Raw genomic sequence first — 13,485 nt, forward strand, 5'->3', positions numbered from 1 at the left:
CTATTGGGGAAGTTGTGGGTAGGCATAGTGCACCAAGTACGATTGCAGGTGGAAAAGTGTGTTCCGTTCAGTTCTGGGTTGGTACACTGGTTGCTACTTATGCAACTGCTGTGTGTCGTGTTTCAAAATAAAATAGTTCCTTGCCTTCTTTTTCTCCCCCACAGACATTTCCGCCTACCCCTGCTTGAAGAAAGCGTCACTTGGATCCTGGAGAACAGATAGCAAAGCTTAAGAGACATAATGACACATGTACAAATAAATGCACCTGTTTTAATTACTTTTTATTCTAACAAGGTATTGCTGCTTTCTTTACATCACTTCTTTTGCTCCATGTTGATGGGGTCCAATGTAGGATCTGGAAAATAAATACTGACCTCACTGGAAGCACAACACATACACCCAAGGTGTGACTTGCCAGTTTCAACTTTCTAAAGTGTACATTGTGAAATACCTAAATGGGGAGCACAGCAAGAACAGTGAGTCATAAGTGATGGCCATAATGCAAAGCATGTTCAACTTTGCTTGAAGACTGTTCACAATTTCCGGAATCCTTCACTACGGCGTGCCTCATAATCAGAAAGTGGTTTTGGCACGTGAAACCCTATAATTTTGAAGACTGTTCACGTTGGGTGCTACAAATAAATTATTGCTATTCTGCAAACTGCCAACGATTTGCAAGAAGTTGGTCAGTGCTTTAAATGTAGCCACGCATTGAGTCCTGAGGCTACTAATAGTTTCTAGATGTTCATTTCCAAAACCTCCCATACATATTGTTCCAGATTTTGGGAGAGATGAGTGATGTCAATGGAATGGGCTACAGGTTTATGGAAGGATATCTCAAAATCTGCTAGTCTTGGGATAACTATCGACTAGACGTGCCTAAGGACTGACTAGCTTCAATTACACAACAGCAACACACTTCCTAAGAAGTTAACCAGTAAACAATTCGCCTTTATTAAAGGCTGTCGCACAATTTCTAGTGCCTACCAGCACAAATATACTTCTGCCCAATAAAATTAAGCTCTTCATCTCTACAACAGTATTTTCAAAAGGTCCTGCTGTAATGCCTGGCATAGCTGCATGGATTTTCAACCAGCTTAAGCCGGACTGTCGCAACCACTAACTGTCGACTCGTAAAAAAAAAAATCATTTATGCACATAAACTACTGCAACAACTTGCCTTGAAACTCAAACTTTGGAAAACTTGTCATGTCGGCAGTCTTGCCACCACCATACTGGTGTGCTGTTTTCAGCAATTCATCATTGTACTCCTTGGTGATGGAGGCATCAGCATCAAGAAACAGCTCGCTCTTGGATCTGCAAAGGTATCACAAAATGTGTTAATAATAACCCTTGAAACGTGGTAAAATGATAAAAAATTTGTTGTGCGTGCAAATGATTCTGTTAGTCATATAAAGCAAGACTAAAGTTTCTCATTTACACACTTCAACATGACTAACTGTCTTGCAAAATTGCTCTCACTCAGAGAGACCAAGTTCTCCAAATCCCCATGCTTCTTCATTCCAACATGATGAAACTGTTCACTTATCCCATGGAGCATGCCATTTTGAAATGGACAGTTGGCAACACATCAAAATAAAAAAGCCTATGTTCACATCTCCACTCAACAGTGCCCTTGCGCCATCCAGGTAATCTGTAGTGACACTACAGATGGGGCGCTGATCAGACCACTGATGAAGTGTTAAAAGTAAGAGCACTGGAATAGGATCGCCACATTATCCAGGATTTCTATTCCAATAGGAGGAAGAATTAATAAAGATCTCCAGTGGAAGAACAACAAAGCTAAATGCAGGGTGAGTTGACACATGATCAAGTAAGACGAAAAACCAGCGAAAAAATGGATACACAAGAACAAGGAGTACACAAAATGAATGCTAGCCTAACAACTGAACTTTATTGTTGGCAAACCCATTATGGCAGCACAATGCAATGCTACAACCACTATCTTTTCCACTTCCTATCACATCAATGGTTCTACATACGAACACTCCTTTTCAGTTAAGGCAAACGACGGTACACTGATGCATGTTGTTGCATTTCTTAATCTGGAAGGCTTCAAAATTTCCCTGCCACATTCATGTTTCGTGTCAAAACCATACCAATTTTGTAAATACCACCTGTTGTGTCAAACCAGCTGGAATACTTGAAGAAGCGGGCACTACATTTAAGACACTGCAGAGCAACATTGGCTAACTAAAGAAAACTTCAATTAGCCTTGTTCAGAGAGTGTGTCCAAATTGCAGAATTGAAGCCAAGCAGTGACGAAAAAAAACTCCACTTCATGCATAGCAGGCTTGTGCATGCCAGTTTATGCGAAATGTATTGTTTGTGTACCTTTGCTCTTCCAGTATGTGGTGTACCGTTTTTTGTCGGGAGAGCAAGTGAAGCATTGTGACCAATGAAATGTAACACTTTGCTAGTTTGGTGGTAAATAGGCTCAGATCTATCATATACAAAAGTATGAGGCTTAAGGGGAGATGCTACTCAAAGCAACTTTTTTATTACTTGTATTAGAGGTTTCAAAATTCAGTCAAGTATAGAGTTTTCTATGGATGGATGAATAACTTATTGAGGTCCCTCGGTGCATGTGATTAGCTTTAGAGTGATGTGATGCACCATGGCAAAATATAGTCATCTTCATGGGCACTTCTTTATGTAATACATTTTCACAAAAAGCATCGTGGTGTAGCTTGTTTAGCTCTTTGTAGATAGCAAAGTGCCGATATCTAGCCAAACAGTGTGCACAATTATTGAAACTACAGAAAAAAATTTGAACATTTTCACTAATTCTTTTCTCAATTCTCCGAAATATAACCACGTACTTTTGCAACTTACTGCTTGAAGATAGTATTGCAATTTCAAGTAGATATTAGCACTGTACATATCTTCAAGAGTATGTATGCCAAATTTCGTTAGTATAAGAATTTTAAGTGTACAAGGTTATTTTCATGTGATCGTGAAAAAAAAATTGGTTGAAGTGTCCAAATTTTTTTTTATAGTTCCAGTAATTCTACATGCTGTCTGAATAGATATCGGCACTTTGTGGTCTACAAAGAGCTAAATAAGCACAAAGTGTTTTGCGAAAATTTATTACACAATAAAGTGCCCGCAAAGTCGCGTAATGTTGCCATTGTGTAGGACTTAAGAACTATAGCAGCTACACAGAAACTAATGACATGTTTGAAATCTGCTTGAAATGCTTTATAAGTGGGTGGTTTTTCAAATCCCTAGTACAAATATTAAAAAAAATGTTTTTTCGAGGAGCATCTCCCCTTAATTTACTTCAAATTACATGATGTGTATATATGTGACGCATTAATTTTTGGTCACAGATGTGAGCAATGTGAGGAATCTCTGTAGCCTTTCTAGCAATACCTTGTACTTCTGAGACGGAGTTATGTAATATTTTATTAGAACAAATCCTGTGCTTAGCATCAGTTTCAGAAAGATTTCGTACGGAACTGCAGATTAATGACCTAGCCCGTTACTAAAATCAGCAACAAGCAATTTACTTTCTCATTCTCTGTTAATATCCATGCATGCTACAGACATACTGAAAAACATTTTGGCTAAGCGATCCAAATGTGAGGGCGCTATTACGCCACCGTCATGCCCGAACAGGATTGGAGGGAAAGCGCTTTAAGCACCAACCTACCCACAGGGTCATGATGACACAGGAGTTCATTGTGACGTTCAAAGAACACAAAATGAAATATAGCCACAATACATCCAGCAAGAGTTCAGTCGTTAAAGCAGGTTGGAGCAACGACGAACGCTGCGCTGAGGGAACTTGCACTGGAGATGACAGAACTGCTTACTTGCTCTTTTGTGCGTACTCGCGGATCTTGTCCACGAACAGCTGCTGAATAGGGTCTAGGGACTTTTGCATTAGAACGGCGCTGACACCATAGTTCCTCTTGCACTGCGCCGTGCACTGCTTGGCCAAGTTGGTGACTCTCGCGTGCAAGGCCATGCTTCCTGAATAGAGAAAGCGTAGGGGAGGGTTAATTTTCAACCGTGCACGTTCAAGCAAGTCGCAACGTACAATGAAAAAGTCGAGCGCTACAGGAGGTAGGCACGTTCAAATATCGCACCGCACTTTGGAGAACGTGTTGTCAGGTCACAACAACGACCTTGAAGCTTTGAGCGTAACACTTCACCACAGGTGGTGGATAGTTTAGTAAAAAGTACTTGTGGCCAACTCTCGGTACTTAAATCAATGCGCGATTAATTTTCATGGAGCCAAACGCTGTATTTTCGCTTTTAACATGGCAGGTTTGGCCACACGGCCATTTGGAAAGAATTAATCTTCCTCTTTATTCACAATTACACACACCTACTGTAAGCGAAACGACACAAACTCTCGAATAAAGCTCTCCCACATTTATGGGGACAAAATTCACAATAGAAACCTTAACGAGTAATAAATACCACTCGTAAAAACTCACCTCAGTGCCGGTCGTCCTCAAAGAAAAGCACTTTCCCAGACGCCCCTCGCTCTTGGTCTCGCAAAATACCGAAGCCGGTGTAAAGGTACGAGATGCTGCGAGAAATCCAGATCCGGTCACATGATATCGGCAGTATTTCCTTTGGTCTGCAATTTCCTGTTTAAACCGCGCGGCGTAAAAAAAGTTGGTTTGCCTCCGACGCTGGGATGACTCGGCTACATGTCGTAGAGGTAGGCACTTTTGGCGATTCTGAGAGCGCCGGTGTGAGCGACATTGCTGTCCTGTAGGCCTAGGTTTCTGCGTTTTTCCCCAGCATGTGCCACGTCCGGTATGGTACTGGCACTGGCGCGTCATATCCGGAAATAGCCATCTTGCCCTTTGTTCCTCTTCCTCTTTTCAAAATTATTGCACGTGAAATGCGTCTTGCCTGCGATCTACACCACATCCGCTTTGCCTTGCTAGGGTTTGTAGTCCCAAATAGTCGCGGCTGTATGGTTCCTGTGTTTAGCTGTGCAGCAAGCGCTGCGTTGAACCGATGGACCCAGCGTTGTGCTAGCCAGCGTCCTACGAGCGTGTGATTCCACTGTGTAAAGACGTTTAGGGAGCTTGGAGTAGCTGCACTGTTTGAGAAACGCACAGAGTACTGCTCAGTCGTGCCCCTTGGTAAGCTGCGGCGCATACGTTGACACACGAGACGTGCAGCAGGGCCCGCAATAAGCGCCTGTGGGGCGCCTACAAATTGGAACGGAATGTGACCTTGAAAGGGGTGCCACTTAAAAAGTGACAAAAAAAAAACTAGCAGTCCTATGACATCGCCGACAGTTGGTAGCGGTTCTGGATGTAGTGTGTGTCAAAGTTATCGTCTGTGATGTAAAACATTTCACTCGTAGAACGCTCTGCTTATTCGTTAGATTTTAGGGGCGGGGACTGGTCTGTATTGCTTGTAAGTTCCGTGATAACTAAAAGTCATGTCACCAATGAAAAAGCATGTTACGACACGCTGTACTAAGGCTTCTCGTCTGTGTATTCTGTTTCCGTGCTGTACTGTATGTTTTAATAAAAATTTTCTTAAGGAAAACAAAATATTTCTTGCCTTTTGATATGGCTCTTGTCGGACAACGTGTGACTGCCTTATTGAAAGATACCCATTAAATGTGAACGGGACCATTTTTTAAAGGTAGTGTAAATCGCCTAGTTTTTTGAGTAACCATAGTAACACTACTGTAGCATGACTACCTTTAATGCCCATTGTACCTGGTCTGCATTGGAAAGCTTCGTGCCATATACGTGAAGTGTGGCCAAGACATGCAGGAATGACGTTGAGGACTCGCAATAACACTAATGTAGCATGAAAGCCTTCAGCCCTCGTTGAACCTGGCCTGCATTAGAATGTTTCATGCGTGCACCAAGTGTGGCCAAGACTGGCAAGAATTAGGTTTATTGAGTACCCACCCATAACAACACTACTGTAGCATGAACACCATTGAGGTCATGTGCGACTGAAAATCGCTCCTTTCCAGAGCACAGTGTGTGTTAAGTTTGACCTGCATTGACCCAAGCATAATTGAAAGTGCCGGTATGCTGGGGGTTAAAGCTTTATGAGCTGAAAAGTAAACCTGCTAAGCAGGAGATGCATCCAACAGTAATGTATATTAAATCCCAAAGAAACACATCTCATCAGAAACTGTTTCCCTTGACGTTAAACACATTAACTAATATCCCCCACTTTATTTTCATGTCCACAATGGGCAGCACAGGGAAGGAAGGGTGTGTTAACTAGAAAAATGCATGAGTATGACAAAGTCTGTATAGAATAAGTATTTTTACAGAGATAAACTGCACATTTAATCAGTTTAAATTCATTTCAAGTGCACGGGATGAAATTGTTGCCTTGAGTACCAATTACTTCTTGCTGCCACTACATTTGTTTATAGCCTTTCATACTCTGATATTAAGTATGAATATATGGGCTAGTTTGTTTAGATTGAGACTACTCCCCCTGCTTTTAATTCTGTCAATTAGTGTTATATTCACTTGAACCTGTTTGTGATGTGGTGCTTCTTAAGGGAATCGACAACTCGCATTCAAGAGTGCAGGGTCGACTTTAGTGAAACATTTAGGATATTTCTAATAGCAAGCCAATGAAAAGTAACTCAGTGATGTGCATACTTACTGTGAAGGCATGAGATTATCATGTGTGTACTGACCAAACACACGGAAACGAGTTCTGTTGAAGCAATAGACAAAAAAAAAAAAGCAAAGGCTACACTTAGGTTGTATGTAAGTTGCAAGTTATTATGTTTTTATGCATCCAAATCCCCATCTATGATATACATACAGTGAAGGAAGGTGTCTTGCATTTGTGTACTGTATGATTTTCCACCTTGTCTGTCATGGAATGCGAACAAGTTAGGATTAACTACAACACATTTTGCTTCTGCTTTGTGTCTGCATGATTTCAGCTTGTACAAATAGTTTGAGGCCTGTATCATCTTCGTTGAAAGGGTTGCAGTGTTACAAAATCAGTCTCTTGTGTTATTAGTTGTAAGAGGTCTTCTGATTTCCTTTCTGCATTCCATTTGTCCACGATAGTATGCTCTTTGAATGGTGGCAGCTGCCATGTAGCAGCACTGCATTGTTTTTCAGCCTGTAATGATGGAGCTTGCTGATGATATCCTAATCTCACACTGCTGTCGTGTTATGTTTAATGTTGCTCAAACATACTATCTACCAGGTGTTCTTTTTGTTATATATGCAGAACATTAAAAAGAAATCTTGTGTCTCGACTCCTCCTGTTTTTGTAGGTAGGCTAAGTGGCAAGGTGGACATTAGCAGCAAAAAATTTCAACAATAATTAAATACATAGAATATGCTTAGGATTTCTGCTGAGCAGACATAACGTCACTTCTACTTGGCTTCATATTCACAATTACAACATCTGCCCTAAAGTAAGCAATTAAATAGCAAACTAGTACATCCTAGGTAGTTAACAAGATTATTGTTGCACATTTTCTTGTTGCTGATGTTTGCCTAACCAGACAGTAAAACAGCAGGGGCCTAGATATGACAGCTTTTTTAAGTGTTCCACATTTACAAAAACAAAATAGAGAAACAAAGAAAGACTAGACTGGTATATGGGACACTGCTGTTCATTACTCTGTAATTTCACTTGCAAATTGTGATGTCCCATATCTAAATTCCAATTTCATATACTTGTTGGCTGCCTTGCTCCAGAAGTTGTTGCCCCATGTGATGACAACCACTTTGCAGTTACTGATTCCCTGAGTTGGCATCTGTTGTCATCATTTTCCCCATAGAAATGGATGTCAAGGAGAAAAGTCACAAAAGCAGAACTTGAAATGGTGCACAGAATCAAAGGGGGGGAAAAAAACATACATGCACACACCCACAAAAAGAGAGCAAGGACAGGACAGTGTGCAGGCTACCAGCTTGAATGTCTCCTGTTTTTACACTCTGTCTATTGCTTTTAGCACAGCATTTTGCATTCTTAGAAAAACAAACCTACTAGTCTTCAAAAAAGTGCACCCAAGAAAGCAGCATTAAGCATGCACGGCTTCCAGTGGCATTATGTTCATACACTGCAAAAGCTGCAAGAACAAGTAAGGAAATGGCTGGACAGAAAAGAACGTTACTCGCAACTAACTTTATTTGGAAGACTGGTACGCTTTACAATGAAGTTGCCAGCATGCACGACCTCATTTGTGGACCAACCAAATAGCATTTGACTTTGAATTACCAAAGTGCATGTTTAGTCCAGGAAACACGGGAAGAATTGACGTTAATTGCTGTGCAGGCCCACTGATGTGTTGTTTATGCAAACATCCTGTTTCTTTCTTATGTAATATGCCTCCATCCTTATAAACACACTTCACCTCTGAATACAGTAAGTTGCAATTGATATTCTTTCCTGTGTAGTCGTTTCTTTACTTGTATTCATGTCTTTTCCACTGCAAGGAGTATGAACCAACTAGCCCAGCAACAAGTAGTAAGGCATCATGTTCACATGACAGCTTGGATTTTGGTTGGTTGGTAACTTTATTTGACAGCTTGGGTAGACTTCAATAATTCTGTGCTCTTATGGGTACAAAATAATTGATTTGGCCTGTCTGGACAGGTTGGAGTTATGGAGGCACTAGACAGGCTACACTTAAGACTGATGAAATTTTAAAATCAAGACCTTATTTTCATCTATTTAGTGGAGAAAGCCTGGTTACTAGACTAAATGAAGGTAAGTTTCTTGATAATTTTGCTTCAACACTTCAGCACCACTGTCAGTGTGACATCATGAGTTTCAAAGTATTTTTATTTTTCTATTTCATACGTTTTGGTGCAGGAAAAGTTCTCGCTCATTGTCTGCCAAGCGTAGAATGTACTGCTTTGCCAGTACCTCCTGGATGTACTTACTTCAACAAGCTCAAGATGCATGACTTTTTGGTCATGAAGTGTTAGCTTTTTAGTTGAAAATAAGAGGAAGAGACACACTTAATCAGGCCGTGTAATGCGTCAAACAAATGACTGGCTGTTTGTTAAAATGATATAATGGATGCCAATGAGAGGAAGATGTGATTCAGGGTGGCAGAGATTAGATTTAATGATGATATAAGAAAGTTGCATCTGTAGGACATGTTAGTTTTAATATGTGGGACTAGTGTACTTCGAGATTTCTCGAAGGGCCCTTTGTTCTGTAGTGCACATAATTTGACTGATTGGATGGCGATTTACCATATAGCTACAGAAAGTTTATAACACAGATATATATGTGAAAAGCTCATTCTTTGGTGCAATGGGTGAGACTGATCAGAGATTTGTAATGTTACGGTGACGAAAACATGAAAGGGGATGAAGGGGGGGGGAACTGCGCATTAATGTTTCAAAATTAGCAATAGTAGTACCGAAACCAATTATTGATGGTAAAAAAAAAGTACTGTCAACAGCATGCTAATGATAGTTCTATCAGTAGTATAGATGTCAAACCAGAACTCCACAATGACATTCTCTGAAGTGGCTATGAAATACTGGTGTGGTCTCAGCCATTGGGCAGATTTCAGACAGGAGGAGCAGAGTGAAGGGCAATAAAGTTGACATGCTTGTGTTTTTTGACGAGAATGTGTGGCTGAGACGTGATTAAATTGTATGTCTAACTGTATGATTAGAGTGGAAATAAAGCCGATATAAATGTGTTTGGCTGTGCTGCAACAAATTTGTTGGTCCGGTGTAATTACTAGTTAGTTCTGAGTATGAATATAGCACTAGCCGCATTTGGGATTTTGACACCAAGGACAAAGACTAATTTAATTAATTTGCCAAGAAATGTTTGGTGAAAATGCATCAATTGAGTGTTATTGACAGCCAGTTATCGCAATATTTTTTGTAGTATCACGAGCCAGCATTTGCAAACCTATTGAAAGCACTACCAGTTGCAAACGCTATGAATTGTTGTAGTACTGTGGATAGTACTATGTATCAGTACCAATACTATCGATAGTCACTTTACCAATGGTGTTGCATCATTACTGCATTGATTTCAGTGTTCATGAAAGCCATTTGTGGAATCACCAGGATCTGTGGGCTTACAATTTGGGAACCTTAATGTAGCGTACAACACTGCATGCATAGTGGGGCCGAAAAAGCAGGATCCACTGCAGCTGGAGGCACTGTTAGTATTTGAATGTCTTGATTAGTAATGATAGTGAAATAAATATGCTTCAGGCTAATTAGTAACCTGAATGCCATAGGAAACCTCATTTTCTTTTCTTGCCATCTGTTGCACGCGACTTCACTTGCTTTCTAATCGTCCAACAAACACTGTTTGCTTGGACAGATCAGTATGCCACTGTATAGTGCTTATCTGAGAAATTGAAGGTTCATCTAAGTTGAGAGTGAGGGCTCTGGAAAAATGTTTGACGTTCTTCATTGCTATTAGCATAAGTGCTGAGCCGTGCTCCCTGAAGGGTTGTATAAAATAGTGTCTCTTCCTCTCCTGAACTCTCTCTCTCTCTATTAGCACCACCTTTATGCACACACTCTGCTAACTCGTATATAATTTAAGGAATCCATGAGAGTTACTGTACATTAAATAGTTTGAGTTAACTTGATTTTAAAATAAGTTTTAATTATTTTCTTGTATATCTTGGGCACTTACGGGGAGCGAATTGTGCTTGCATTTAACTGATAAGATATTTGCATTTATTGAAGGGTATGACGGCTAAGCAAATAACACAAGTTGCAATTGTTCTTTTAGGCTACCCCATTATGCGACTGTATAAGTTTAGTCCTATGTGTAAAAAGTCTATTCAGCCAACAATAGATATCTCAAAGCAACTACCAAATATCCAAAACAACTCACAGGTAGTGAAAGATGCCACAATGAAGCCTACAGATTAATTTCGACTATTTGGGGTTCTTTAATATAAGTACAAAAGCGTTTTTGCATTCTTCCCTCATGGGAGTGCGGCCACAGTGGCTGAAAATAGAACCCATGACTTCATGCTCAACAGCAAAATGCCATAACTACTAAGCTACCATGGTAGGTAACTAGAGAGTTTTACTATGTCTGATACTTCGCTATACGCAGGTGGATTGGAGATTGCCAAGTGAGCAGAGGCGTAAACGCGAGTGGCCAGAGTGACGGTGCAGAGCTTAACCAGACAAACACAGAGCTAATATTATAATTTGCTGCTGGTGTAAATTTTGACAGCGGCGTAATCATGAACATGATTACTCTGGCCATTCACGTTTACGCCTCCACTCATCCGGCAAGCCACCCAATCCACCTGCATATACCGGAATACTGAACATGCTAAAACTCTCTGTCACTCTGTAGTGACGAGTAAATCAAGTCTTAATATAATTATTCCTAGGAAAACATTTAAAATTAATAATTCTATCACTATCTAATAATTCTATTTCTCACACACATGCATGTGCTGGACAGCTGTGTGCTGCTTGAAGTGTTATGAAGCGAGCCGCACTGGCTGAGATGGCCCTGGGAGAAGAGGACCGAAAGGCTGAAGCAGGAGGTGGCTGCCAGGAGATTGTCATCGATGGCACCACCATGCTTGAGGCTGTGGAGGCCATCGTCTCATCGGACGATGGCACCACCACCAATGTCATTCTTCAGGACTCCACTGGGGCTACTCCTTCGGGTCTCTTCAACCAGCTTCAGGAGGGGTAAGTAGTTCTCACTGAATGGTTGCTCATTAAATGCAAGAATTGCGGGCAGGTGCACTTTTTTAATTGTGCCCTAATATTATCAGAGAGTAGTAGAGGCTTAGGAGAGTTTTTCCTCTCCTCTCTCTTTAGCTTCTGTTAACTTTTACCAGACAGAAGCAGCAGGGCTGGAGGCAACATCTTTTGATGTGACATTAACTTAGAATGCATTAGAAGCATTTTTGCATTGCACAAATGTTCTCTGTAAGATCGAAAAACAAAACAGAATGAAAAAAGAACTGCTGTGTCAGATTATGTATCTAACTTTTGTTTCGATGGGAAGCCCTTGCACCATAGGATCACAAGATCAGACAACTATATATCGTAGAATTTTCTCATATGACTTCATACGAGCTGTCCAAAATGAGCTTCAGAGATAAAATTACGACATAGATGTCCAGAAACCAGGAGGGCTTCTTGGTTTTATTCAATGATGACATTTGCACTCAACGATTGTCTGTGCACCTGTGCACCATCACTTTTATTTTTTTGTTAGCCTTGTTCTGAAGACTCGTACTTAGTGTGCTTCATGGAACACCAAACTCCTTTGCGGCCAATGACTTCATCTGCCTTTGTTAGACCAACTGTATAATCATTTTCTTCTCAGACCTAGCTTTTGCACTTTATTTTGCGTCCAAGGCATTGGAAAGTATGCAAATAAGTGTCATGCGATACATTAAGTGACTGAGCCCTTAAAATGTGCATAATGAAGAGGAACAGGAATAAAAGGGTGGTACAGGGTACTGAACACATTACATTAAAAGTAATGAAATCTTCAGAGAGCAGAGGTTCCTAAATCAGCACCCCAGGAGAAGTGGGGAGAGAGTGAGTGCATGAATACAAAGAGAAAAGGGTCGAAGATGGGATACTGATGGATTTATAAGCAAATCAAGGTATGCTTATGTAATTTTTCCTTGTTCCACATGACTTATACTAGTCCCATACATCCCTTTATCATGTGGTTTATCGCTAGAGAAAACCCCCTAAAGAACACTGGTTCAGCATCACTCAGCTTTGTTTGAACAAGACCATGGGAAGTATCACGAATGCAGCAAGTGAGGCAGGGAAAGCCTACTTTACCAGGGCATTCACCTTTTTGTTCAATGTATTGAATGCACAGCAAAGTTTGAAGTCAATTTAAGTTAGCAATGCTCTCATACTCTTCTGTGGTGCCACCAAAAGGATACTTGTACTGCTTGTTATGGACAATAGCTTGAAATGCCTGAGCTCGATGTAGACAGCTCTAGCTGTATCTGACATTCCTCGAGCTGTGGAAGGCCACTCAGTGTGAGAGACCGATGGTCACCTACGATGAGCTGTTCTTTGTATTTGCTTTTTTTGTAGGGTCAGAGTGATTCCCTTGTACCTTGTGGTGTTAAATTTTTACTCCAGAGCGCTACATGCAACAGGTGCAGTTTAGCCGTAGTGCACAAAGTGTGCATACTATTATGTTCCACATTTGGTTGTGTCATGTGGCTTTTGCTTTATCCCAGCCTTCAAGTTGGGGTAATTGCCCAGCACATGGACATCACTGAGCCGCTTAGTACGCTGCGGACGCTGCTGGAACAGCGCCTAGGAATCAGCTTGCAGGACTATTCCTTCTTTCTTCAGGACACCCAAGAGGTATTTATATGATGCTTGCGTTTTTCTAACTTTACTTTGTTGCTTTGATAGTGTTTTACACTAGGTGTGACAAACTTGTGCCAGGTATAGGGCTATGTGTGAGGATTACTAGTGGACAAACACGTGTGCTCCAAAAGTGCTGTGTGTGGGGTGGGGGGGGGTG

General features: G+C 40.9%; 3 protein-coding genes across 4 annotated transcripts in view; 2 read left to right on the forward strand and 1 right to left on the reverse strand.

Moving 5' to 3' along the window:
- Positions 1 to 284, forward strand: part of PolE1 (DNA polymerase epsilon catalytic subunit 1) — an 89,731-nt gene extending 89,447 nt beyond the window's left edge. The window contains exon 51 of the mRNA XM_050178549.2: positions 165 to 284. Coding sequence (XP_050034506.1) covers positions 165 to 222 — 58 coding nt within the window. The 3' untranslated portion in view covers positions 223 to 284. The remainder of the gene's footprint in view (positions 1 to 164) is intronic.
- ATPsynCF6 (ATP synthase, coupling factor 6) lies at positions 251 to 4,567 on the reverse strand. Of its 2 annotated transcripts, none has more exons than XM_050178545.3 (4): positions 4,470 to 4,567; positions 3,840 to 3,999; positions 1,181 to 1,317; positions 251 to 355 (listed from the first exon to the last, which is right to left on the reverse strand). In XM_050178545.3, exons 2-4 carry the CDS (start codon positions 3,992 to 3,994, stop codon positions 315 to 317), a joined length of 333 nt encoding a protein of 110 aa, XP_050034502.1. In that variant the 5' UTR covers positions 3,995 to 3,999; positions 4,470 to 4,567; the 3' UTR covers positions 251 to 314. The 2 variants fall into 2 exon arrangements, with proteins under 2 accessions (XP_050034502.1, XP_050034503.1); XM_050178546.3 differs by lacking the exon at positions 4,470 to 4,567 and adding an exon at positions 4,067 to 4,161.
- A 42-nt stretch (positions 4,568 to 4,609) lies between these two features.
- Positions 4,610 to 13,485, forward strand: part of LOC126531128 (GA-binding protein alpha chain-like) — a 37,286-nt gene continuing 28,410 nt past the window's right edge. Inside the window, exons 1-3 of the mRNA XM_050178544.2 lie at positions 4,610 to 4,699; positions 11,425 to 11,660; positions 13,193 to 13,322. Of these exons, the coding sequence (XP_050034501.1) occupies positions 11,446 to 11,660; positions 13,193 to 13,322 (345 nt within the window). The 5' untranslated portion in view covers positions 4,610 to 4,699; positions 11,425 to 11,445. The remainder of the gene's footprint in view (positions 4,700 to 11,424; positions 11,661 to 13,192; positions 13,323 to 13,485) is intronic.

This window comes from Dermacentor andersoni, chromosome 5 (genome assembly GCF_023375885.2).
Source record: "Dermacentor andersoni chromosome 5, qqDerAnde1_hic_scaffold, whole genome shotgun sequence".
NCBI lineage: Eukaryota > Metazoa > Arthropoda > Arachnida > Ixodida > Ixodidae > Dermacentor > Dermacentor andersoni.

Excerpts from the sequence above, each read along its gene's own strand:
- ATPsynCF6 (XM_050178545.3), bottom strand. The coding sequence starts at position 3,994 with ATGGCCTTGCACGCGAGAGTCACCAACTTGGCCAAGCAGTGCACGGCG. Across the intron at positions 1,318-3,839 it reads GAGTACGCACAAAAGAGCAA|ATCCAAGAGCGAGCTGTTTC; the intron begins GTAAGCAGTTCT and ends ATACCTTTGCAG. Across the intron at positions 356-1,180 it reads TCCAAAGTTTGAGTTTCAAG|ATCCTACATTGGACCCCATC; the intron begins GCAAGTTGTTGC and ends TTTATTTTCCAG.